Genomic DNA, 26,945 nt, shown 5'->3' on the forward strand with positions numbered 1-26,945 from the left:
CTGTGGGAGGGAGGGAGGGGAGAGGCTGCGAGCTGAGTCCTCGCTCCTCCCCCCTGAATGCCGCAAGCCAGCTGATTGCAGTGGGCAGGAAGGAGGGGGGAGCAGCAAGGACTCAGCGTGCAGGCTCCCCCTCCCTCCCCTGCCTCCTGAATGCTGCAAACCAACTGACTGCCGTGGGCGGGAGGGAGGGGGGAGGTAGTGCAGTGGGTCCTTGCTCCTCCCCCCTCCCTCCTGCCCCCTGAACACCGCAAGTCAGCTGATTGCCATGGGCATGAGGGAGGGCGGAGGAGCAAGGATGCGGCGTGCCTTCCCCATCCCTCCCCTGCCTCCTACCCGTGGCAATCAGCTGGCTTATGGTGTTCAGGAGGCAGGGGAGGGAGAGGGAACCTGCATGCCGTGTCCTCGCTCCTCCCCACTCCCTCCTGCCTCCTGAACGCCGCAAGCCAGTTGATTGCCACTGGCAGAAGAAGGGGAGAGGAGCGAGGACGCAGCATACAGAGTAAAGGGGGAGGAGGAGGAGGAAGAAGAAGAAGCGGGTTAAGGGTGGGGGCTTGGGGGAAGGGGTGGAGTGGGCGGGCCGAGCGTTGAGCCTCCCCGCCCCTGGTGCTTGCAGAATAGGGGATGCTGCCGCTGCTGCTGCTCAATATGCTTCTCCTAGCCTACAGCACCTTCAGCCTCCTTGCCTGCCTCATTGTCTCCAGTGCCAGTGGGCTGTGCCTGTGTGGGGTAAGGCGGGAGCACCTCCCAACTATAGTACTGTACTGTACGGCAAATAAAATTTCCCTGGAACCTAACCCCCACTATTTACATTCATTCTTATGGGGAAATTGGATTTGCTTAACATCGTTTCACTTAAAGTCACATTTTTCAGGAACATAACTACAACGTTAAGTGAGGAGTTACTGTATAAAGTTACAATAATGATAATAATAATAAATGGAAATAAAACGCAAGAATCAATCACCTAAAAACAACATAAGTAATCTCTGACAATCTTTAGGACAATATACAACTGATATCATTTTAATTTATTGAGACTATAGCCATTCTAAAATTAGTAATATGAACAATCTACACAGTGGTTTCTATTATGGAATACGCCTAAGCATTGCATGTCAGTTTGATAATGCAGATTAAAACAGATATATACAAAAATAGAATACCCTTTTAAAATCTCAGATAAATAAACCTAGCATTCATTTTGTAGCAATAAACATGCTTTGTTTTTGTTCTAGAAATTTCTAATACTTTAGTCCTAGAAAATACTATGTAACTGAACTCTTTGTATAGGTTGGTGGGATACCAACACAGAGCTATACGAAGGGACCAAAATTCTAGGTCTTTACTCAGTATTCCTGGACCTAAAATCCTGATAGACTTATTTCTCCAACTAATAGGACATTAACTGCAGTGCCACCTTTCAGCCAAACCGCAGAGCAATTATAATAGTAGCAGAAGCTGAAGTGTCGTAACTGCAGCAGAAGAAAGAGAAATAAAGATATAGAAATTAAGGTAGCTCTAAATTTAGATTAAGTGGCACCTGTCTTTACATCTATCTATCCATCTGTTTCCAATTATATGATTTAATTTTTACTCGTATAAGTGGCTGTTTCACCATCCATGTAATTGTAAACAGCAGAGAATTACATGCTTTTAGGAAATGCACATCCTTTGAAAGGTCAGTGCTCATTCAGGCTCATTATTCTTCAAATTAATTGACAGAGAAAAATATCCTAATTACTCATTAACACTTTAAAATGTACTCAGTGTCTTGTGTCAGGGTCTAAGGAGACTTACATAGCATGCAGCTGCATATTACTGATTTTTGGAACGGAAAGCACTGCGCTTACATAGGCAGGTAACAGGAATGTTTACATTTTAAGAAAAATTCTTTTTTAAATACTTTAAGTTTTGATCTTTAAACATCTTTAGTTCTTCAAACTTAATGGTAGATTAAATAATAAAAATGAAGAAAATCTTACTGCCGCTGTATGCATGGGTACTGTATGGGTGCTTGTCTAGTGGACAGAAGGGATGGTTGTCCTTTTAAAGGCTCCCTCTGCAACTGGTAGCAGAGGGAGAGGAGAGAGAAAGTTTATCTGGTTGGAAATGGCAGTGTCTTAATTGCGGGGGGGGGGCGGGGAGGAAGAGCAAGAGAGAGATTAACCTTCCAACTGACTGGAAAGGGGGAGTTTGTTCAACCCTGTGCAGTCCCAGAGAAGCCTTTTTTCACCTCGATAAGGAACGGGGGGGCGTGCGGGGGGAAGCCACTTTAAATTGCTGGCATGCCCATATGGCGGATGTCCAGCACAGGTAATGGCTATGGAAAGGATATGGTTATCAGATAATATGGACTGGAAAAAGATTTAAAGGAAAGCATCCCTTATAGGAGCTAGGGAACGGGGGTTCAGCGGGGAGCCAACCTCCTTAACGTTCATATGAGGTGAGAGCGACAGGGTCCCAGCAACAGGGTAGATGGGACAAGATCAGGAACGGGGAAGGCTGATGGCAGCCCCCCAAATAGGTGGAAATGATCATGACCTGCCTGCACTGTATAATTTATTGCTGGGTATTCCCAAGTATTTGAAGTTAATATTTTAAGACATAAAATTGTGGCCTAATTAAACCACATCTATTGCCTCCTGTCTTTCTTCCAGCATGGCTGGACAATGAAAATAATGTTGTAAAAACAATACAAAGACAAAACAATACTAAAATAAGTTCTACAGGATAGAGTTGTATTGGAGGCAATACACAGTGTTTCCCATGTTTTACACATCTATCATGATTCACAACTAAAATTAGCATTAAAACACTAAGAAAGGGACACTGCCATAGTCTGATAAATGTTGCTGTCTCAAGCTCAAATTTAAAAAGTGCCTTGCCATGCCAAAGCTATCTACTAGTCAGACACCCTCATGCCTCAGATACTATCTGAATTCTTTCTCTCTCATGTCTCACCAAAGGGCATTCTCCAAATAAGAATAAATTGCCTCTTCGAGTTGAAAACTTATCTTTGTCAAAACACGACATACTATAACAAAATGGTGCTGGTGGTGGCTGTTAACCTGCAGTGATGCAGGTTATTTAAAGCTTTTTGAAGGTGCTTCAGGCTGATTTATTCTTTCTGAAGTACGTATAAAATTATTACCATTGTTTTGTCTTGGTTATTATAGATTGAACTCACTTTGTGATAATGCAAATACAAACGTTTTAATAAAATGACATCCCATACCATACAGCGAGATTAAAATTAATGTATGTCCAAAGCTTTTTATAATAATATGTAAGGATCTCATAATATTTGCCATGGTTTCATTTTTACAGCATGACTTACAAGTCCACTCCAGTATGAGAAAATACAGATTTAAGTCCACACCTCCTAAAACACCATTTATTCGTTAGCTATCTATAGCCTTTTATTTATAATAATGGTCCAATAGCAATAGGATTATTTATAATTCTGAATCCTTAGAGATATCATGTGAAGAAACAAGACTATTTTAAGAACCGTAATTTTCATTTTTAATAGAAACAGCAGTTTTCAGTTTCCTCGCACTAGCAACACACCAAAATAAAACTGATTTGAGAGCATATGTCATTATTAGTTATGCAGCTTATTTCCAAAGATTTAAAACTAAAATAATCAAAGTGAATTTTACTTTATACATGTCTTTATGATGAAACACAGAATACCCATCACTAAAGCTTTTGTCAACCCCAAAAAATCCATATAATGTTTAATGCTACAATATAGTGCTGCGTATTGCTTTCTTTAGTTTGTTTTTAACTCCAGAAAGAAGCATGTGCAGTAGCTGATTTTGTCATTTTCTGGTAATTAGAATATTATATGGATTAGTTGAATATTAGTGATGTAATAAAATATCAAAGCAAAAACAAACTACAATAATATATAAAGGCTTATGAGGTAATATCTTGTATTGGACCAACTTCTGTGGATGAGCACAAGCTTTCAAGCTTACACAGAGTTCTTCCTTAGGTCCTGACCAGGCCAATACAAGATATTACCTCATCCAACTCATCTCTCCAATATCTTGGGACCAACATGGCTACAACAATAATGTATATATACACACTTGGCAGGATTCCATTTAATCTTATAGATATTGGTCAGCATGAGTACTCCTTTTCTTTTAACTGGCTCACTGAAACTGATAAAAAAAAATAGCCATCGATAACAGTCAGCATATGTAGCCTCCCTCCATACCTTCCACCCACATCAGTGCTTCTCAAACTTTTTTTTACTGGTGACCCCTGTCACATAGCAAGTCTCCGAGTGCGACCCCCCTTACAAATTAAAAACACTTTTTAATATATGTAATACCATTATAAATGCTGGAGGCAAAGCGGGGTTTGGGCTGGAGGCAAAGCGGGGTTTAGGGTGGAGGCTGACAGCTCGCGACCCCCCATGTAATAACCTCGTGACCCCCCGAGGGGTCCCGACCCCCAGTTTGAGAACCCCTGACCTACATGGATTGGTTGTGCCCTGTCCTGAGGAAGCACAGGGAGCCCTCCGTAGCCCTGCTGCCATGGGGATGAGAGAGCAGGGCTGTCCAAGCAGGGTTGCAGAGGGCTCCCTGCACTGCTGAGACAATCGATCGCTGCAGGCACAAGTTGTGGAGAAGACAGTTGTCCTCGTGGGCAGAGGAGAGACCCCTGGCCAGGACTGCAAGGAGGATGACGACGAGCCCCTGAATGGGGGAAGACGTCATCCCACTGCTGAACAGTTCCATCCCTGGGCAGGAGCCATTCAGCAGTGGGGTGGGCCTCCTCTGCTTTGCCCTGCCAGGACCGCAGCCTTCCTCACACCTTGCACCTGCATTGATCCAATGTCACCAATCCCGCACTATTGCAGGGAGCCCTTTGTCACAGCCCTGCTCCCTTGCTCACCAGCCAGGAGTGTAGGGGCCATCCTCAGGCAGAGGAGTGGCCTCCCGTGCAGCCAGGGGCTCATCCTCCATAGAATCCTGGCGAGGGGGTTCTATGGTGCGTGGCCAAGACCATAGCTTTCCCAACGCTTTATGCATGGGTGTCTTGGGCCCCTTGGCCGAACAGGGAGCTCCCTGCATCCCCAGTGTCAGCTGTGCCCTAATCCTAACATTTACCCTATCCCCGCTTAATTTCCCATGCTGTAACAATAGTTACAATTAATTATTTAAGAAAAATCAGTGTTGTTGAAATTGCAAAAAAAAAAAAAAATTCTACCAAACATACATATTGACACTCTTTTTTAAATGAAAGATTTATGATCAGATACCGCCACATTTACTCAAATTAAATAATACCTTACTTTGAGAATAGCCTCTGATTTTAATAGAGCTACTTGAATAGTAAGATGTTACTGAATATAAGGATATCAGACTCTGGTCCTTTATGTGTAATTTATAATATAGCACATGGGCATTTGTGTAGTTCAATCAACTTTGCCTTCTTAGGAATATGCATTATGATTTAATCTTAAGGAATAAAACAGAATTGTTTTAATACATTTGGAATACTCAAGTTTTTTTCCAACATTCTCCTAAGAGTTTGATGACATCAAATGGAGCCTGAATTAAGTTTATTACCTATACAGACAAGACAGAGTATTATTATTCCCATTTTACATATAGGCAATTAAGGTGTAGAGAGCTTGAATGACTAGCCTAAAGTAAAAGAGGAATTCTGTAAAAGAGCTTGGAACTGAAACTAGATTTCCTGAGTACCAATGCACAGTCTCAACCACAAGACCATCCCTATTCTTTTTCCTGAGAGAGAACAGAAGATTTGAAGAGCTCAAAGACTTAACAAGATTCAAAAAAGAACAGGAGAATTTAAATGGATAAAAATATAACCAGAGTTTCAATAGTTTAATGCCAATAAATCTCATGCTTCAGGATTTAAAACAATATAACTATTAGTGTTTAGGATTAAACCTAATATAGGGGAGGGGAGAGATTAGCATAGGATACCTGTCTAGTGAGCGATTTCTTCCACCCTCCTTTGAAGAATCTTGGCATTAGCGACTGTCAGAGACAGGACATTGGATAGACCTCAGGTATGATCCAGTATGGCAATGCCTATATTCCTAAAATTGAGCCTTCACATTTCAGGGGTAAAATCCTGGCATCAATTAAGGCAACCGCAAAACTCCCATTGACTTCAATAGGGCCATGTTTTCACCATAGGTGTTTTCATTTGAAGTCCACAATCTTCTCCATGGGTTCAGGATTGATATTTCCTTTTTATATTTCAATTTGAGAGGTTACTATTTTGACTGGAAGAAAACTCTGATATGGTCAACACTTCTGTTGAAATCAGCCTGCTCACTAATGTTCTCAGGCATAAGAAATAGTCATTGTCTTCAGATTCAGAGACTTTTGAAGTGCAAGCGGAGAGAGGAGGATATTTGGTTGTCCTGTGGAAAGTAGGTTCCTCTGTTGAAGGAGGAATTATATAGAAGAAAAGACTTCAAACCTGATACTGAGGAACAGAGTATTCACGGGAGATGGGTGTTGTGTTTCTTTGATTTTTGAGATAATTTTCTTGGAGTAAGGAAGCCTGTCAATAAGGACGAAACACTGATCTTGTGCATGTTTGCAGAGATATAGGTGGGACCTATGAGGCATCCAAGGAAGATTCCTGAAAGACTCTGCCTCTTCCGTGAGCAGATATCCACCTAGTTGAGAACATGGGGGGGGGGAGGAGGAGGAGGATCTGCTTTGGAGGAAGATATGCCCTTGGAGAATGGGCTCAAGGAGGGGTTAAGATGTATGTCAGCTCAAAAATGCTATTTGAGATTAAAAATTTACCTCACATTTTAGCTGAATTTAAAGGGGAAGGTAAAGGCTGTAAGAACCAATGAAGCTGGCTGGAGCAGGGAGGGGAGAGTAATGGGAGCCTGTATTGTATCACAGAGCTGCTTCTGTAAGTTGGTAAGCTGAATGAGAGGTAGAGGAGCTTCCTGCAATCTAACCTTGAGATGTAGGTGGTCACTGGAGGGCAAATGGAAGCCAACAACTGACAGATTGTGTAAAAATGACAGACTATACATTTCATACCCTTTGTGCCAACATTATCTAATGTTGTTTTCTTAACCATCTTGGGAAGGCACAGAAGACTAGCTGGGTGCTTCTTACTATACTTCTGGAGGGTAGGAAACAGCTGCAATTGCTCTCCAAGAAAAGTTGTGTAAGTCACTGGTGTTGCAAAGAGCCATTACTTTCCTCTGCAGCAGGAAAACAGCAGGATGACAAGTCATGCCTACTCCCTTACTGGAAAGGCAGCCCTGGGGAAATTCTGTGCCACTGCACATGCGCAGAATTCATGTGACCTGTAGATTTTTTATCTTCTCAGAAAATGCATTCTGCTGGAGAGGCACTGCAGTTATGACTTTTGCCCACCAGGGATTGCTGTGGTGCCAGAATAAAGGCAGCTAGCTCACCACTCATGGGCTGTAGCAGGCAGCAGCCAATAGGGAGAGAGCACAGCGCCCTGCCTGCAGTGCTAGGATGGTGAGGAGGCACAGGATATGGGGAGAGGGACAGACAGAATGGGGCACATGAGGGTGCTGGGGGGGTTCACAGTCTGGGGTTCAAAGGGCTAGTGAGGGGGACAGACTGGAGTGGAAGCTGAATGGAAGTGGGGTGCAGGGACACATGGGGATGGAGGAGTGAAGGACTACATGGGGACAGGGGAGGGAGTGCAGGGACACATGGGGATGGGGGAGGGGGTTTAGGACCACATGGGGAAGGGAGAGGAGGAGTGGCTGAGTGGGGGTGCAGGGACACATGGGAACGGGGGAGAAGGAGTGCAGGGACATATTGGGATGGGGCAGATGTGCCTGACTGATAGGGAGAAGCTAGGGGTCAGCCAGGGTCTGCATGGAAGAGGTTCCTTCCCCCAACCCAAAAAACACCTGTTCCGTATTTCTCCCACCCAAGCCCAACAACCCTCCAGGTTCACTCTCAGGCACCTTCCCAGCAATTACTTCCCTCTCCCTCAGCTCCTCCACTATCCCTGATTCCCGAAGCCTTTGCATTGCTTCTGAGGGGTCCAGGAAATATGTTTCCACATTGTAGTTTAAATGAATTATTACTCAAAGTTCTGTATTAATATGGCTAGTAAGGCATCTGTCAAAAAACATTTTCTGAATCTTTTTTGATGTCTGTATTGTTACAGACATACTTGTTGATAGGTATTTGAAAGAAATTACCAAAATAATTGAAACTGGTGTGATTATATTGTGTTATTTTGACAAATGAATTTTGCAGAATTTTTAATTTTTTGGCACAGAATTCCCCCAGGAATACTGCTTATGGAAAAAGTAATATTTGTCCTCATACATTAAGTAACTACTTTTATCGGTAGCTAATCAAGAATGCCAAATTAGATATCAGATTACGATGGTTCTCTAATTCTGCTTCTGGAAGATGAACTGTTCATGTCTTCACACGTGGAATGGAATGAAAACAGTTATCAAATGATGTGGTTGTTTTTTCACACAAATCGATCTGTCTGATAATTTCCACCAAGATCATTAAAAAATTAAGCAGTTGTGTAGGTAAGTGTCTGTAAAAAGAACAAGTTGACTGAAGAGTCACACAAAATCTGAATGCAACACTATTCAGCTATCATACTAGGTGAAGCAAAGCACAATCACAAGTTGCTACACATGTCAAATGTTTCTGGCATGAGTAAAAATATAAACTAGTTTTGCAGGCATAAAGATAAGAAGGGCAAAATATTCTGAATACTCCAGCTGTAGATTGTGTCAGAACACAAAAAGGTTAATTATTCATTAGGAGGCAGAAGGAGGGAGTTTACCTAACATCATCAAGTGGCATCCTCCTTTCATTCAAAGATGGATATGACATTTATCCAATCCTTTTCTTCTTGAGTTTTTCACTTGGGTTCAGTTCCCTCAAGGCCTGTGTAGCATACGCATACAAACCCAAGGCAGCTGACAAGAAAGGATAAATTCATAGAAGTGCATTCAGAATACCTGCAATTTGTAGCCCTCAATATCTTCCGCAAGTAAAAACTGATTGGACTAGAACTGTTCTGATTATAAACATTTTTCCCAGACTGCCTCAAATACAGTGCTTATAATAATGGCTCTGGAAAGTATACTAGGTGCTCTAAAAGGGCCAATTTCATAAAACTGAAAACAATTATTGGGAGAAGAATTTAAACAGAAAAAAGTGAATGCTAACAGGAAACCATTTTAAAATATTTTACTAGATGCCCAAAATGCCATAATTCCACAAATGAGAAAAAAAGGTCAGACTGTGGAACTTTTCAATAAGTGTTGGAACCCTGGGAAAGTTCCAGAGCCTGGAAGAAAGCTAGTGCTCTGCCTGTATTTAAAGGGGTAAAAAGGACAACAGAGCTAATTATAGGCCCTATCAATGTGACATGAACTCTGAGGAAAACAATGGAATGGCTGATATGAGACTTGATTAATAAAGAATTAAAGGAGGATAATATTAATGCCAATCAGCATAGGTTTATGAAAAACACATCTTGTCAAACTGATCTTATATCTTTTTGGGGTAAGATTACAAATAGGGTTGATAAAGGTAATAGTGTTGATATTTAGATTTCTGTAAGGCATTCAAGTTGGTACTGTATGGCATTTTGATTAAGATACCTGAACAATACAAAATCAGCATGGCACATGCTAAAATAGATTAAAGTTTGGCTAACTGATAGGTTTCAAAATGCAATTTTAATGGGGAATCATAAAGTGGCTGCGTTTCTTGTGAGGTCCTGCAAGGATCAGATCTAAGCCCTATGGTTTCTAATATTTTTATCCATGACCCGGGAGAAAACAAAATCACCACTGACAAAAGTGATATATGCCATCATGTGCCAGCAATGCCCCTTTGCAATGTATATTGGCCAAACCGGACAGTCTCTATGCAAAACAATAAATGGACACAAATCTGACATCAAGAATTATAACATTCAAAAACAAGTCGGAGAACACTTCAATGTCCCTGGACATTCAATAACAGACTTAAAAAGTGGCAATTCTTCAGCAAAAAAAACTCCAAAAAGAGACTTCAATGAGAAACTGCAGAACTGAAATTAATTTTCAAACTTGACCACCATCAAATTAGGCCTGAATAAAGACTGGGAGTGGATGGGACACTACAAAAAATTATTTTCCCCTGCTGATAATCACACCTTCTTGTTAACTGTTTGAAATGGGCATCTTGATTACATTGAGTCCGTTGGCACCTTAAAGACTAACAGATTTTTTGAGGCATAAGCTTTTGTGGGTAAAAAAAAAAAACATTATGGATTTTTTACCCAGGAAAATTTATGCCCAAATAAATCTGTTAGTTTTTAAGGTGCCAACGGACTTCTTGTTGTTTTTGTGGATACAGACTAACACAGCTACCCCCGATACTTGATTACATTGGCCTCATTAGCGCTACAAAAGTGATTACCACCCCTTCTTGTCAACTGTTGAGACTAGCCCATTTCCAACTTAATTGAATTGGCTCATTAGTACTGACCCCCACTTGTTAAGGCAACTCCCATCTTTTCATATGAGGCATATTTATACCTCTCCACTATATTTTCCACACCATGCATCTGATGAAGTGGGTTTTAGCCCACGAAAGCTTATGCCCAAATAAATTTGTTAGTCTCTAAGGTGCCAGAAGGACTCGTTGTTTTTGCTGATACAGACTAATGTGGCTACCACTCTGAAAAATGACAAAAGTTTGTAGGTGACACAAAAATTGGGAGAGTAGTAAACCGAAGAGGACAGGTCACTGATACAGAGTGATCTGAATCACATGGTAAACTGGGAATGAGCCAACCATATTTTTTAATAGGCCAAGCATAAGGTCATACATCTATGAACAATGAATAAGGCTACGATTTAATCATGGGTATTTTTAATAAAAGTCATGAACAGGTCATGAGCCACTCCAGCAGCAGCCAGCATGGCTGTCCCCAGGGCCAGCTGCTTGGGTGCCTTGGGGTCAGCCACACTTGCCACTGGAGAAGTCACGAAGGTTGCAGGAATCATCTCACAGATCTTGGGACACAGGCCAGTCCTTACCTAGAGAGAGCCCCGCAACCTGAAGCAAATACTCACCAGCAACCACACAACAAACACACTAACCCAGGAACCTATCCTTGCAACAAAGCCCGTTGCCAACTCTGTCCACATATCTATTCAGGGGACACCATCACAGGACCTAATCACATCAGCCACACTATCAGAGGCTCGTTCACCTGCGCATCTACCAATGTGATATATGCCATCATGTACCAGCAATGCCTCTCTGACATGTACACTGGCCAAATCAGACAGTCTCTACGTAAAAGAATAAATGGACACAAATCAGACGTCAAGAATTATAACATTCAAAAACCAGTCGGAGAACATTTCAATCTCCCTGGTCACTCAATTACAGACTTAAAAGTTGCAATATTACAACAAAAAAACCTTCAAAAACAGACTCCAACGAGAGACTGCTGAATTGGAATTAATTTGCAAACTGGACACCATTAAATTAGACTTGAATAAAGATTGGGAGTGGATGTGTCATTACACAAAGTAAAACTATTTCCCCATACTTATTTCCCCCCCTACTGTTACTCACACCTTCTTGTCAACTGTTGGAAATGGGCTTGATTATCACTACAAAAGGTTTTTTTCTCCTGTTGATAATAACTCACCTTAATTGATCACTCTCATTATAGTGTGTATGGCAACACCCATTATTTCATGTTCTCTGTGTGTGTGTGTGTGTGTGTGTGTGTGTATATATATATATATATATATATATCTTCCTACTGTATTTTCCACTGCATGCATCTGATGAAGTGGTTTTAGCCCATGAAAGCTTATGCTCAAATAAATTTGTTAGTCTCTAAGGTGCCACAAGAAACAATTCTGACATAATCAAAAACGCTGACAAAGGAGGTGCTGTAGTCATAATGAATAGGTTGGAGTATGAACGAGAGGCTACTTGGCAACTCTGTGACACCACGTTCTACAGGCCATTACCCTCTGATCCCACTCAGGGGTATCAAAAGAAACTGCAACATCTGCTCAAGAAACTCCCTGAAGAAGCACAGGAACAAATCTACACAGACATACCCGTAAAGCCCCGACCAGGGGTATTCTATCTGCTACCCAAGATTCATAAACCTGGGAATCCTGGACGCCCCATCATCTCAGACATTGGCACCCTGACAGCAGGACTGTCTGGCTCTGTGGATTCTCTCCTTAGGCCCTATGCTACCAGCACTCCCAGCTATCTTCGAGACACCACTGACTTCCTGAGGAAACTACAATCCATTGGTCATCTTCCAGAAAACACCATCCTAGCCACTATGGATGCAGAAGTTCTCTACATGAACATTCCACACAAAGACAGACTACAAGCCATCAAGACAGTATTCCCGATAATGTCACGGCTAACCTGATGGCTGAGCATTGTGACTTTGTCCTCACCTACAATTATTTCAGATTTGTAGACGATTTATACCTTCAAGTCAGTGGGACTGCTATGGGTATCCACGTGGCCCCACAGTAAGCCAACATTTTTATGGCTGACTTAGAACACTTCCTCAACTCTCGTCCCCTAGTGCTCCTACTCTACTTGCGCTACATTGATGACATCTTTATCATTTGGACCTATGGAAGGAGGCCCTTGAGGAATTCCACCATGATTTCAACAATTTCCACCCCACCTTCAACCTCAGCCTGGACCAGTCCACAAAAGAGATCCACTTTCTAGACACTACAGTTCAAATAAGTGATGGTCACATAAAGACCACTCTATACTGGAAACCTACTGACCTCTATAACTTACCTACATGCCTCCAGCTTTCATCCAGACCACATCACACGATCCATTGTCTACAGTCAAGCCCTAAGATACAACCGCATTTGCTCAAATCCCTGAGACAGAAACAAACACCTACAAGATCTCTATCAAGAGTTCTTAAAACTACACTACCCACCTGGGGAAGTGAAGAAACAGATTGACAAGCCAGAAGGGTACCCAGCAGTCACCTACTACAGGACAGGCCCAACAAAGAGAGCAATGGAACGCCACTAGCCATCACCTACCATTCCCAACTAAAACCTCTCCAGCATATCATCAAGGATCTACAACCTATCCTGAAGGATGATCCCTCACTCTCACAGACCTTGGGAGACAGGCCACTCCTCGCTTACAGACAGCCCCCCAACCTGAAGCAAATATATACCAGCAACTACACATCACACAACAGAAATGCTAACCCAGGAACCAATCCCTGTAACAAACTCTGTTGCCAACTCTGACTGCATATCTAAGATATGCCATCATAGGACCTAACCACATCAGCCACACTATCGGGGCTCGTTCACTTGCACATCTAGCAATGTGATATATGCCACCATGTGGCAGCAATGCCCCTCTGCCATGTACATTGGCCAAACCGGACAGTCTCTATGCAAAAGAATAAATGGACACAAATCAAATATCAAGAATTGTAACATTCAAAAACCAGTAGGAGAGCACTTCAGTCTCCCTGGACACTCAATAACAGACTTAAAAGTGGTGACTCTTCAACAACGAAAACTTCAAAAAGAGACTTCAATGAGAAACTGCAGAACTGAAATTAATTTTCAAACTTGACCACCATCAAATTAGGCCTGAATAAAGACTGGGAGTGGATGGGTCACTACAAAAAATTATTTTCCCTCTGTTGATACTCACACCTTCTTATCATCTGTTGGGAGTGGGCCACATCCACCATGATTGAATTGGCCTCATTAGCACTGACCCCCCACTTGGTAAGGCAACTCCCACCTTTTACTCCATGTATCTGATGAAATGGGTTATAGACACGAAAGCTTATGCTCAAATAAATCTATTCATCTAAGATGCCATAAAGACTCTTGTTGCTTTTACTAACAATTAATATAAACCATATTTACAGAATGGAGAACTTAATCCAGTACAGCATCACACTCCATACTGCGAAAATTCATTCAGGCAACTTTTCTTGGTTTCCTTGAAGGACTGTTTACTTCCTATACTTTGAAAATTATGAATTCTGAATGATTCACTTGCTGTCAAGATAAACGATAGCTATAAAATTCCTACCTCTATCACGAAGACTGTTTCTCAATGCCCTTTCAAACTGTTGCTCTTCAGTAAGCCCACCAGTGTACATGTCATAGTTCCCTGATATGTTGTATGGATAACTTGGGTGTCTAGAATACCCTATAGAATGAGAGAGAGAAAAAAGCTAAATAAATAAATAAAATGCTGGCATTGCATAAAATATTTGATTTTACTGTCTACCATCGCCTCAAGCAGCTTTTCCTTTTGAATTAGAAAAGTTTTAGGGGAAAAAACGTGATTAATAAAGAATCTGCTACAAGCATATATGCAGTAAAACAAACTATTAGCCAGTTTTGTATGTTATAAATGATAGACTATGGTGGCAGGCAAGGCCTTTGATAATATTTTAAAGAAAAATGTATTTGATTTTTTAAAAATTATTTCATGGTCTATAAGTGTAATAAAATGCTCCATTTTAATAAAAGACTTGTACTCTAAAATTAAAAGGCTGAGTTTTGATGAGCTCCTTTTAAAATTTAAATGCCAAGAACTGGAGACTATATTAATGTGACAGAGTTAAAAAACAAAACTAAACTGAATTTTCAGTTACCTTTCATGCATCTTTTGACCTGTACTTCATTTCACTTCTCTCCACAGTCCCCAACCCACTTTGTCTGCAACCATCAGCACTTTTCAGAATTGTCTTTGAGACCTAAAAAATCCCTGGCTCAAGGTACTCCTGCCAGAAAACCCTGCAATTTGCACAACAATCCAGAATTTAATATCTAACTGCTGCTGTACAAGCCTACTGATAGCATTGTGCTACTTCTACAGAGTAGGAGTGAAAATTAGCAAGATACCCACTGCCAGATCCAGGAAACCCCCCACTGTTAGATCTTCTTTAACACAGCAGCCACCACTTGTGGTCTGTTTTTACCATCAATCACCAATCCTCACTTGAGTACTTAGAACCTAGTTCAAGATATAAAGATCCACAGTTCATTGCCCAACAGACCATATGGAAGCAGAAAAAGAGGAAAGGAATTTAGAGGGTGAGGAGACAGGCAAGAGAGTATTTCTCCCTTCCAAAACAGATTTATAATTTTGGTGGACCCCAGAAATCCACAAGCCAGCCATTCACCTTGACGCTCCCCAATATGAAAAATGTTTGAGTTACAGTAAGTGAATGTATGAATTGCAAAATAAAAATGGTTACTAACTTTTCTTACAACTACAATACCCACCTGCTGAAGTGAAGAAACAGATTGACAGAGCCAGAAGAGTACCCAGAAGTTACCTACTACAGGACAGGCCCAACAAAGAAAATAAAAGAATGCCACTAGCCATCACCTTCATTCCCCAACTAAAACCTCTCCAACGCATCATCAAGGATCTACAACCTATCCTGTTCCCCTAGAATGGAGAAAGGAGCTATTCAGTTTCAGGCTACTCCACAGAAAACTTATGGCTAGGCTAGCCCGTTCTGTCTGTGCCCTGCTATATAAGAGGGGGAAGAGAAGACTTGAGAATCCAGGAAATAATCTCTTGGCCCTGCCCACAAATCGCAGCTGCACAGCAGTGCCCAAGTGATATCCTTCCTGCAGCAAATAGCTCTCTTCAAATCCTGCTCCACCCACTGTACTACACTGGTTCTACCACCAGACAGTACTGCTACAGATGGGTGAAAGATTCACCTGTAAAAAAGGTGCAAACTTTCTCATATCAACCAAGTGGGTTGTGAAATCGCTCTCTCTTAGTTTCGTCACTTAAAAGTCCTATATATCTAGAACTTACAGAGGCTTCATCACCAAACCCTGCATTCACTTCAAGCATTGACAGCAAGTAGGATAAATCTTCAGACTAGTGACCTACTGGATTATTTGTTAAGGATTTATTTTAGTATTTAAAAATAGAGCTAAAAGAAATCATTTAATATAACAGCTTTGATGAAAAGTAGAAAGAGTACAGATTTCTGAACTGATAATGTAGTCTCATTATACATTAGCTATATTCACATTTAACAAGGTATCTTGAATAAAAATATTAATTAGTCAACCTTATCAAGTAAATAAGCTACATATCCATATTTATTAATATTTTTAGTTTATACAAATATTTATTGTGAAAAGCTTATGCTAGATTTGTTATGTTATGATAGAACATCAGCTACTATAGAAAATTCAAAGCACTACTTTTGACTATTACATTTTTGAATGAACATATAAAACACACTTTGTCATCGGGCCCAGCCCTGCAAACTTTCAGTAATGTGGCCCTTGTATTTTTACCTGATTGAAAGAGTGAAGTCAGTGGGACTACTCACATAAGGAGTTGCAGGACTGGGCCCATGGTTTGTATTTCTAAATATACAGATGTGCAGTATTTGCATTTCCCCCCCATTTAATCAGTACCATGTGTAAACCTGTAGTAATACAATACCAAAATCAACAATATTGGAAATTCTTTAGACAACTGTCTAAACGCCAAAAGCTCTTTTTTAAAATGTAGGTACTTCCAATATAACGTATACAGGTAATAAAAAGACACAAACGTACCATACTCAGTATAATATAACAACATGATAGTTCTCTGGGTTTACTACATTTCATTTAAAATGAAGGTTTTTAAATGGCATTTTAATTTTACCCCAATCTTTTTTTAATAATTTATTGTCTTAGGAAGTACAAACATTTGAAAAATATTTGATCCTGTTCTTGGCTCCATTTACTGTATTTCTAATAACCCAAATCTTAAATTTAATATTAAGCTAGACTGTTAACTTCTTGTCATGCCAACAGTGTTCACTACATACCTGCAGTTGTTTTCATGAGCATCTTCAGAGGCCCCAGCGTGTACATCAGTCCAACAAGAATACCTGCCAGATGCCCAGCAAAAGAAGTCCTAGGAGGAACAGAATCATTTGCAAGAGTTTGTATGCCTGACGATTAGATATATTCTGTATTCCCATTATTCCAATGTATGTCAATTGGTCACAGTTTGCAGTCTTTGTTCCATACGTCTTTCGTTCTGTGCAGTTTAATACATCTCAAAGAATAACATTTTCCACCTTTTTTGACCGCTGAAATGAGTAACAACCACAATATGTTTTAAAGGAACACCTCTGATCAAAGGAGGAGGTAAAAGTGACTGATGTATCAATATGCCCCAAACAATATAAGAACAGTTAAACAAATTGTATAAATTCCATTCAACTTCAGTTTTTTTCTGTTGTACAAAAAGCATCATCTAAAATTAGTTCTCTTTTAGCTCTTGAAATTCCTGATTCAGCATTACACTGCTCCAGTTTTACATCAATGGTACTCTACTGAAATCAGCAAAGCTACAAAAGCATAAAACTGGAGTAGAGCCATGGTAAATCAGGTCATTGTAAGAGGTAAATTACCACACTGTGTTTATAAAATAATTCAGAATTACTGCACATTTTAAAATATTAAATATATATGAGTGACAACAATAGCTTTTGTAAGTAAACAGATCTGGCTTTGTTTCTAAACAAGAGCTTTATATAACTAATATTTTTAATTTTGGTGATGATTTGGATAATGAGGTTCTCTTTCCCATTAACTCACTATAAACTCTGGCTAGCGGTGCAAGGCTTCTTTAAAACTGTATGTGGGAAAAATTTGGTCCTACTCTTTAAGAAAAAAGAAAAGGAGTACTTGTGGCACCTTAGAGACTAACAAATTTATTTGGGCATAAGCTTTTGTGAACTACAGCTCACTTCATCATGAAAGCTTATGATCAAATAAATTTGTTAGTCTCTAAGGTGCCACAAGTACTCCTTTTCTTTTTGCGAATACAGACTAACATGGCTGCTACTCTGAGTCCTACTCTTTAGTTTTCTAAGACCCTCCAGTGTGATCCCTACTCAAAAATCTCATTATATAGTAGTACTAAGTAATAAGTAGTACTGCAGAAAAGGATCTAGGACAGTGGTCCCCAAACTTTTTTTTGTCGCGCCCCCCCCTTACCTGTAATGGAATCTGTCCATGCCCCTCACCCACAGAAGCTGCAGTTGGGAGCTGGGGCCAGGACCAGAACCATGGCCAGGCTCCGGGCCATGGCCAAGAGTGGAACCAGGCCCAGGACCAGAGCCACAGTTGGGGCCAGGAGTAGAGGCATGATTGGGGCCAGGAGCCGAAGCTGTGGCTGGCAACAAGGCTGAGGCTAGGGCCCGAGGCTGGGAGCCAAGCTGGGGCCGAGGGTGAGGCCAGAATGGAGCTGGGGGCAGAGAGGGGCGATGTTTCCTCTCTGCCCCCAACTGGGGTTGGCTCAGGCCCCACTGCGCCCCCCAAACATGCCTCTGCACCCCGCCAGGGGGTGCACCCCATCATTTGGAGATAATTAGAGGGTTATTAAAGTGGAATACAAGTTGCATATATGCCAACTATGTGATGCAGTTGTGAAAAGGGCTAATATTCTGGGTGTATTAACAGGAATATTGTATGCAATTCACAAGAGGTAATTGTTGCACCGTATTGAGCACTGGGGAGGCCTCAGTTGGAGTACTGTGTCCAGTTTTGGGCAACATTAAGAAAGACGTGGAAAACAGAAAAGAGTCCAAAGGAACAACTAAAGCGATAAAAAGTTTAGAAAACCTGAACTATGAGGAAAGGTTAAAAGAATTAGGCAAGTTTAGCCTTGAGAAGAGAAGACTAGGGGAAAAGGAGTAAGGAACTGAGAACAGTCTTCAATTATTTTAACATCTATAATAAAGAAGATAGTAATTGCTCTCAGTATCCACTCAAGGCAGGACAAGAGTAATGGGCTTAATCTGCAGTAAGGGTGATTTAGGTTAGATATTAGGAAAAGCTTTCTAACTATAAGGATAATTAAATACTCAAATAGGTTACCAAGGGAGGTTGTATAATCCCCATCATTGGAGGTTTTTAAGACCAGGTTGGACAAACACTTGCCAGGGATGTCTAAAGGGCCTCTTGAGTTCCCTGCTCGCTCTATTTCTATGATCCTGTGGTTTTTCCTAGCAATTACTGACTTGTTAAGGAATTTGAAAGTGGAATTTTTCTTCAGGAAAATCTCTAAATTCCTGTTAAGGCTGTAGTGCAAATTGTTTGAGTTGAGTAATGCTCGTTATAAACTTTAACATAGTATTTTTCAGCTTTCGGAGCTATTGTTCTGAAGAGTTCTTCCTGAAACGAAGGTACTAAGCCCTGATTCAGTGCTGCTCTACTTCCAGTTAATATATGCAGGAGACAACACCACTGTAAAGACTGCGAACAAATAGGGCACACAATGCCAAAATGTTCATTCTACAATTTATTCACCTAGATCTCTGTCAAAGAATTTTTCCAAATGCTATAAAAATCTGAGGTGAACAACTCTGCCACTAACAAGGTCTAGTTTTGGCTATTATACTCACATGGAGGCATAGTTAGGTTATAGAATTAAGATTTAAAAAGGCTTAAAGTGAGAAAAAGAAAAACTTGTTTTAGCTTTCAGAGTAGCAGCCTTGTTAGTCTGTATTCGCAAAAAGAAAAGGAGTACTTGTGGCACCTTAGAGACTAACAAATTTATTTGAGCATAAGCTTTTGTGAGCTACAGTTCACTTAACAGGAGTGCATCCGATGAAGTGAGCTGTAGCTCACAAAAGCTTATGCTCAAATAAATTTGTTAGTCTCTAAGGTGCCACAAGTACTCCTTTTCTTTTTGTTTTAGCTTGTCACACCTTACAGCTGGTATCCATCGAATTGAAGGATAAGACAGACCAGTTCCCAAAGGTAAATGAAACCTGGGATTTTGTTAGTGGTCCTTCTGCTCATGGGAAAACAGGAGACCTTAAGTCTTTGTAGACTGAGCTCCTCCCTTGGGAACCTCTATCCCCCAACTTTTTTGCAGGGGAGGTTGGAAGGATTCAGAAGCAAGCTGAGTCATAGGAGTGAGCCATAGCGGGATGACTCCATGTTACTGGTTCTGTGTTGGAAGTCCTGAACACGATTCTGGACCCAGTTAAATGCCTGCTGGAGAAAGCAGGAAGTGTTAAATAAAGTTGCGACCTGCTGCTTAAATCCATTCTCTGTATCTGCCATTCATTCACCTGCATGTATTGATCAACTACATTGGCATTTACAGCAATTGGGTCAGGACTTCCCGTGTAAGTTGTTTTTCTATAGGTTTAAAGCTCTATAAGTACTCCCTCCAGGCTGGAATTTGACTTAAAATTACTTGGATGCCAAAAAATTTTAACATACATCCTAAAGACAATGTAATACCTGCACATGAAAAACCTTTCATAATTTATAGTAAGATCATCCTGGCTGAAGATTTTTAATTACAAGGAATCACTTAGTGTGAAATCTCTACTACTTTATTGTTTTGCTTTTATGGTCCCTAGTTCTCTATTGTTTATCTGTATAGTTTCTGTCCGGATCTTTGATTGTTTCTGTTACATAACTAATTTTGCAAGGTGTAAATCAACTCAGGTGGTGGGATAGGACTGGGTAAAGGATTATTTTGAAATATATTAGGATTAGTCAAAGAATTATTTTGTAATACTTCAATAAAATGATTGGTTAAGTTATAGCTAAGCAGGACTCAAGTTTCACTATATCAACTGAGGTCCAAAAGGAAGTTTTTTGGAATCAACTGAACTTGGGGCTGTGTCCTGGAGAACTGCCAGACCGCAACATCGTGCCAACTATATCGTGCAGAAGCTGGAGTCCCTGGACGACCTGATCCTGGCCAGCAGGAAACGTTTGTCTGCCTTATTGGGAGTGGTGAGCACCGTATCCTTTCTGTGTGCATTCTGTTGTGGTGATTGTTAAACATAGGTTACAGATTTCACTGTGTAAGGATCTTTCACTGGTGAAAGACCCTGCAAACCCGCAGAGGGTAAGGGTTACATCTTGAGCCTTAGGAAAAAAGTAAAGATGGATGCCCCTAGAGTGTGCAGGTAACAGAAATAATTAAGAACACTACAGGAAAGCAAATGAAATCCAAATGATTTGTTTGCATATGAAAAACTTTTAATTTTCCCCACAACTTTATTCTAATTTTATATTAATACTGTACTGGGATCTTCATTTTTTAATTGAAATAACTTCTCACCAACATCGCATGATTTATCTTACATTGTTTCAATCCTTCTAACATAACATATGTAGCTTTAATTATCTGAAATATCTAATGTTAACAGAACACAAAGACTTGTGTCACTGGGTTGTCACTGTCTCTTATTAACAGTGTTCTGTAGTTAAAAAAAAAAGTGATAGGTGTTATCTTACACACACAAATTATAGGACAGTACATCAGCCATTTAGTCCAGAACTCTGAGCTCAAACCACCATTATTACAGTCTTTTGGAGAAACAGCTTATTTGTTTTCATGTATTTTTTATCTTTGGTCTACTGAGAGGCCACATTAGATAAACCTGTTATTAGATAAAGTGTGCTCTTTTAAAAAAAAGCAGCATTAGCAAACTGACATACTGTGAGCTACCACTGTCTTTAGATAAAATGATGAATTTCTCAAAATAGTAAGTGCTAGTTCAACTAAATCGATAGCATGTACAGCCAAATACACCAGACAATTTATATTCTTCATTGCTAAATTAAAACATGCTTAGCAAGCAGGCCCTATAGCTAATTTAAGAGTGCTGAACAAACTATTTGAATGCAAATCAGACCACATTAAATCATCACACAAGAAGGAATCAACTACTCCTCTTTCAGGTTATTTTGTAATAAATCTGGAATTTTTAATTACCTGGTAAATCTTTACCAGCCAAGTCTGGCAAAGAACAGAAGCCAGGAAACTGGCTCTCAATGGTGAACATCACTTCTTCAGACTCTGATGAAATTGATTTCCTTGTGTAACTGAATGTTAAAAGGTCAAGGGTCACCAAAATAAATAAACATTCCATGCAGCATACTGTACCTCTCTAAAACAGAGTTTTTCAAACTGTGGGGTGTGCCCCCCTTCAGGGGAACGTGGAGGAATGTTCCGGGGGCTGAGCGGCAGCAGCAGGTGTCTCGGGCCAGCCCCACACAGGGGTGCAGGGAGGGAATGCCACCTTCACCCCGACTCATCTCAACAGGCTAACTAGCTAGCAAGGTAGAAGCAGCCCGCTGCTAAGGAAGACTTGGCTGTGCCATTGGTAAGTATCTGTGTATTTAAAACTTACAGGTGTGGGCAATTTAAAGTTGTATTACAGTCTCTGTTCATTTTATGAATAGGCTATTGTCAGGGTTCCCTCCCCACTCTGAACTCTAGGGTACAGATATGGGGACCTGCATGAAAGACCCCCTAAGCTTATTTCTACCAGCGCAGGTTAAAACTTCCCCAAGGCACAAATTCTTTTCCCTTGGGCGGTACGCTGCCACCACCAAGTGATTTAACAAAGAATCAGGGAAAGGACCACTTAGAGTTCCTATTCCCCCAAAATATCCCCCCAAGCCCTTACACCCCCTTCCCTGGGGAGGCTTGAGAATAATATCCTAACCAATTGGTTACCAAGTGATCACCAACCCAAACCCCTGGGTCTTAGGATAATAGAGAAATCAGTCAGGTTCTTAAAAGAAGGATTTTATTTAAAAAAAAAAAAAAAAGTAAAAATCACCTTTGTAAAATGAGGATGGAAAATAACTTTACAGGGTAACAAAAGATTCAAAAACATAGCAGAACTTCCTCTAGGCTTAGTTTCAAAGTTACAAAAAACAGGAATAAACCTCCCTTCAGCAAAGGAAAAATTCATAAGCAAAACAAAAGATAATCTAACACGCCTTGCCTGGCTTTTATTTACAATTTTTGTAACATGAGAGACTCTTAGGATGGTTAAAAGGAGAAGGAATTTTCTGACCTGATGCTTCTCTGCTTCCCAAGAGAACACACACAACAAAGCCTCCCCGCCCCCAAGATTTGAAAGTATCATCTTTCCCCATTGGTCCTTTTGGTCAGGTGCCAACCAAGTTATTTGAGCTTCTTAACCCCTTACAGGTAAGGAGGAATTGTAGGCTACTCTTAGCTGTATGGTTATGACAGCTATCAAGCATACTTTTGCATGTCTCTATTTTTGTCTGGGTTGTGGAGGCGCAATCAAAAATTTTAACTCAAATTTCAGCTCAAAATGTTTGCAAACTGCTGCTCTAAAGAGTATGTTTTTAAATTAAAAAAAAAATCCAATGATTCCCTGTTCCCTAGTTTCAGTCAGAAACAATTTCAACAGTGACTACACTAACCCTTTTAAAAAACACTGATATATTTCAGGCAAGTACAAGAAGCCTCAAATCTGAGAGTGAGGACCCATGTAATGAGTCAGTGCACAACCCCACCAAAGTCAACAGGACTGGGCACAGAAATGGGCACAGGAGTCCACCCACAAACAGCTTGTAGGATCAGGTCTGAATTAGTCCCGCAGATTTTCATGACAACCAATTTGCACAAAACCATTTGAAATTCACTCATGACAACCAATCTAACACATAGAGCCAACATGAAACCAGAGGCACTTCTGGCTTTACATACCTGAAGGCCTCCCCATGTGACATCAGAGGCTGGAAGTTGACAACCCAATGGATGTTGGATGGGGTTTTATTTAAGAGTTTTGGCACAGAAAGGTAATTTTGCTTATCATTTTCAAGCTTCACTAAAGATTCCAGGTGCCTCAGTTTTCTAGAAAGGGCTGAATATGCCTTCTGAAACACCCTTTTTAGTGCCAAGTTGAACACCCAAATATTCAGGTACACAAAATTGCTAGTTCTGAAAATCTTGAGCTGTGTAATTTTATCAATAGGCATATGTACAATAGTTGGGGAAGGCAACAGTTTGTTTAAAAAAAAGCTGTTAGGCTAGATATAATACTGAAAACAAAGCACACAACTCGGTAGTAGTAGTAGTTGTAGATAAAAGTATCTACATAAAATGCATATAAATAAAGAGGTGATGTGTGTTTTATCCCTTCCCCCACCCCCATTGACAAGGTTTGTTTTACTAAATTATATTACTTCAGGGCACAAAGACAGGTTTCAGAGTAGCAGCTGTGTTAGTCTGTATTTGCAAAATGAAAAGGAGTACTTGTGGCACCTTAGAGACTAACAAATTTATTTGAGCATAAGCTTTCGTGAGCTACAGCTCACTTCATTGGATGCATCCGATGAAGTGAGCTGTAGCTCACGAAAGCTTATGTTCAAATAAATTTGTTAGTCTCTAAGGTGCCACAAGTACTCCTTTTCTTTTTTCAGGGCACAAAGTGTATAATATATATTTAAATAGCACCTTGCACAACTACTTATTTGTTTTGTGATGGCACACAGAGGCTTCAGCAATGATTGGGGGTCCCCACCAAGAGCTGCTGCATTACCAATGAATTATTATAAATAAATAGATAAGTAAATAAATAAATAAATAATGAAGCAGAGTAAAATGGTAAACTACTAAATACTTCAGCAGAATGTTAGAAAGCTCCAACTATCATAAACTGCAGCATTTAGATTGTTAAAATGAACAAGTAGGAAGAAAATATTTATATTATAAATGTTTAATCGATTAGTACCAAGCAACATGTTGATTATATTATCTCAGTAAATTTCTATATATAGGAAACTATATGGCCCTAATGATTTACTATATGTAGGAATAGTGACACTAATTTCACTACAATAAAAAGGGGAAGTACTATTTTTTAAAATAATCTTTAGAGAAGGTGGTGGGGTGAATAGCAGCACAGACAACTATTTTCCCTCCAATGAGCAGTCAGACAAAAGATTTGCTTCTCACCAATGAACTGTGTTGTTTGAACTGCTGCCACAGTTAACCTGCATATCTCAATCACACTCTTGAAATTCCCAGCTGCAGGATCATTTATAACAGGTCACTTCTTTAAATGTGCCACAACCAATTCAAGAAAAGAAAAGGAGATACTCTATCCATGTACCTCCTGAGTCGATTTATATTGCTGTTACAGCTTTCATTGGCATAACATTACTGTGAAGACATATTAATGGTACTGCAGGCAAGAGATAGGTGGGGAAAATGTACTGAAAATAACAGAAATGTTTGCCATGCAAGAGTAAGTTGGCTCATTGATTTAGCAGCTCTCAAAGATGAAGCTATAAACTAAAACCTGAAGGAGACTGAAAGTTTCTTAGCATCAACAAATTAAGTCACAAGTCAATAACCATAATCACTATTAACATGGCAAAGCTGTAAGGCAGCTCTCATCAATAAAGCAGTATTTAAATACAAGCAATATTAACAATGTGGTCCCTAAACTCAACTAGTGAGCAAAAATACAAAGCTTTTAATCGGACTACACAGTAATATAGCAAAATACCAAAATTTCATGACATAAATCTTTTAACTTACAGCTGTACAAAATGTTGACAATGATACCTGAAACTATACAAAACTCTCCTTCTTTCATGAAAAATTCAAAATTCAAATTATTTGATTTGACAAATTATTCTTCAATATTTGCAAAATTAAGCTCAGTTTTGAGCAAACCTGGAATGGTTTTTGGTTTTACATGACAAATTGGAATTCTCAGTTGTGCATGTTGCCAAACTAAAAAAGTAATACTGTATTGGAAGTTCTGTCTGGGGTTTGTTATGAGATTTTAGCTTTCTTTGAAACTCAAGGGGCTTGAACCCACATGGAATGAAACCAAAGAAAATGTTCAGATGGTTCTCTAAGAAGTGAAACCACCAAGATTTTTTTGTTTGTTTGTGTGTCTTTTGTTTTTTTACGATTTTATTAAGTCTTACCAAGCTACATGATTGACCCATTATAAAATACCCTTATTTTGTAACAAATAATACACTGAAGACTTCACTGGAGATCTCTGAACTTTGGTTGTGAGTTTAAGAAGCTGACTGAAGCCTCTGTATCTAAACAATAATCTGCTAGCATGCACCTGCTCTTCAAAACTGGGGTAGTTCTCATGTCTTTCACTCTGTGCACGTTAGAAGTTCCCAGTGAGAGTCTGGTATTACTGAAAGTGGGCAGAATTGTCTCAAATCCACATTAATCAACATAGTTGAATTAGAAACAGGCAGATATGAAGAGAAAACTTTGAACATAAGTTAGTGGTGACCTGAGCTAGAAAAATCTTCCTTTTCAGCATCAGCCATGTACCACATTAAATAAGAAAAATGTATTACATTTTGTGGTCTATGCCATCTTGCGAATCTGGAAAAATTTACCAGACACCTTGTGATGCTGTATGATTGCAATATAACCATTTATATCATTGATATTCCCACTGTTCTACAATTGCAACAATTCTTGGACAAAATCTATCATGTAAGGTGTCAATGGAAAAGTTATGATTTGCGAAATAAGATTATCCTGTTTAAATCCATGTATCATCACTGTATCTAAGTTATGAATATTGGCTATGTTTCTGTATCTCAAATGTGTTTGTTCCTGGGGTAACACCCACAAGGTAGTTTACATCCAGTCTAGCCAGCCCACTGTGAATGAACTACTCAGGCTTGATGGCCCATTAAGGACACTTCACTCTAACAATGGGCCATAGAAGAAACATCCCTCCCAGTAAGCCTTCCTCCTATGGATGCCTCAACCAGAATATGGGTAATGGTTGCCTCTAGGAGTCATCAAAGCATGTAAGGACATATGATATGCCCATGACCCCAGATTCCATCCTCAAAAAGATGCAGAGTTCCACTTTCTTTGTCTCTCTCTCCCCCAACTAGCTAGTGAAAGGGAGAGCATTTCTCCAGCTACAACATCCTGAAAGGGGCAGAGGATGTAAAGAGTCTACACGTGCTGTGATGGGGTATATAAATCCCATACTGGACAACAAGGGGTTATGGATCTGCTCTGGGCTCAGGTAGTTGCACCCTGTCACGAGGAGGAACT

At 40.1% G+C, this 26,945-nt stretch overlaps 1 protein-coding gene across 8 annotated transcripts in view; it reads right to left on the reverse strand.

Annotated features, from left to right (window-relative positions):
• Nucleotides 1-26,945, reverse strand: part of RHBDD1 (rhomboid domain containing 1) — a 91,552-nt gene that overhangs the window by 32,291 nt on the left and 32,316 nt on the right. For 7 of the 8 annotated variants that reach the window (XR_006274157.1, XM_038417531.2, XM_038417530.2 and 4 more), the window contains 2 exons: nt 16,903-16,991; nt 14,130-14,249 (listed from right to left, as the gene is read on the reverse strand). Coding sequence is in view for 7 of the 8 variants with exons in the window: in XM_038417531.2 (XP_038273459.1) it covers nt 14,130-14,249; nt 16,903-16,991 (209 nt within the window). In the remaining variant the exon portion in view is untranslated. The remainder of the gene's footprint in view (nt 1-14,129; nt 14,250-16,902; nt 16,992-26,945) is intronic. The other variant, XM_043492153.1, reaches the window with a different exon arrangement.

The sequence above is a fragment of the Dermochelys coriacea genome, chromosome 9, assembly GCF_009764565.3.
Source record: "Dermochelys coriacea isolate rDerCor1 chromosome 9, rDerCor1.pri.v4, whole genome shotgun sequence".
NCBI classification, from domain to species: domain Eukaryota; kingdom Metazoa; phylum Chordata; order Testudines; family Dermochelyidae; genus Dermochelys; species Dermochelys coriacea.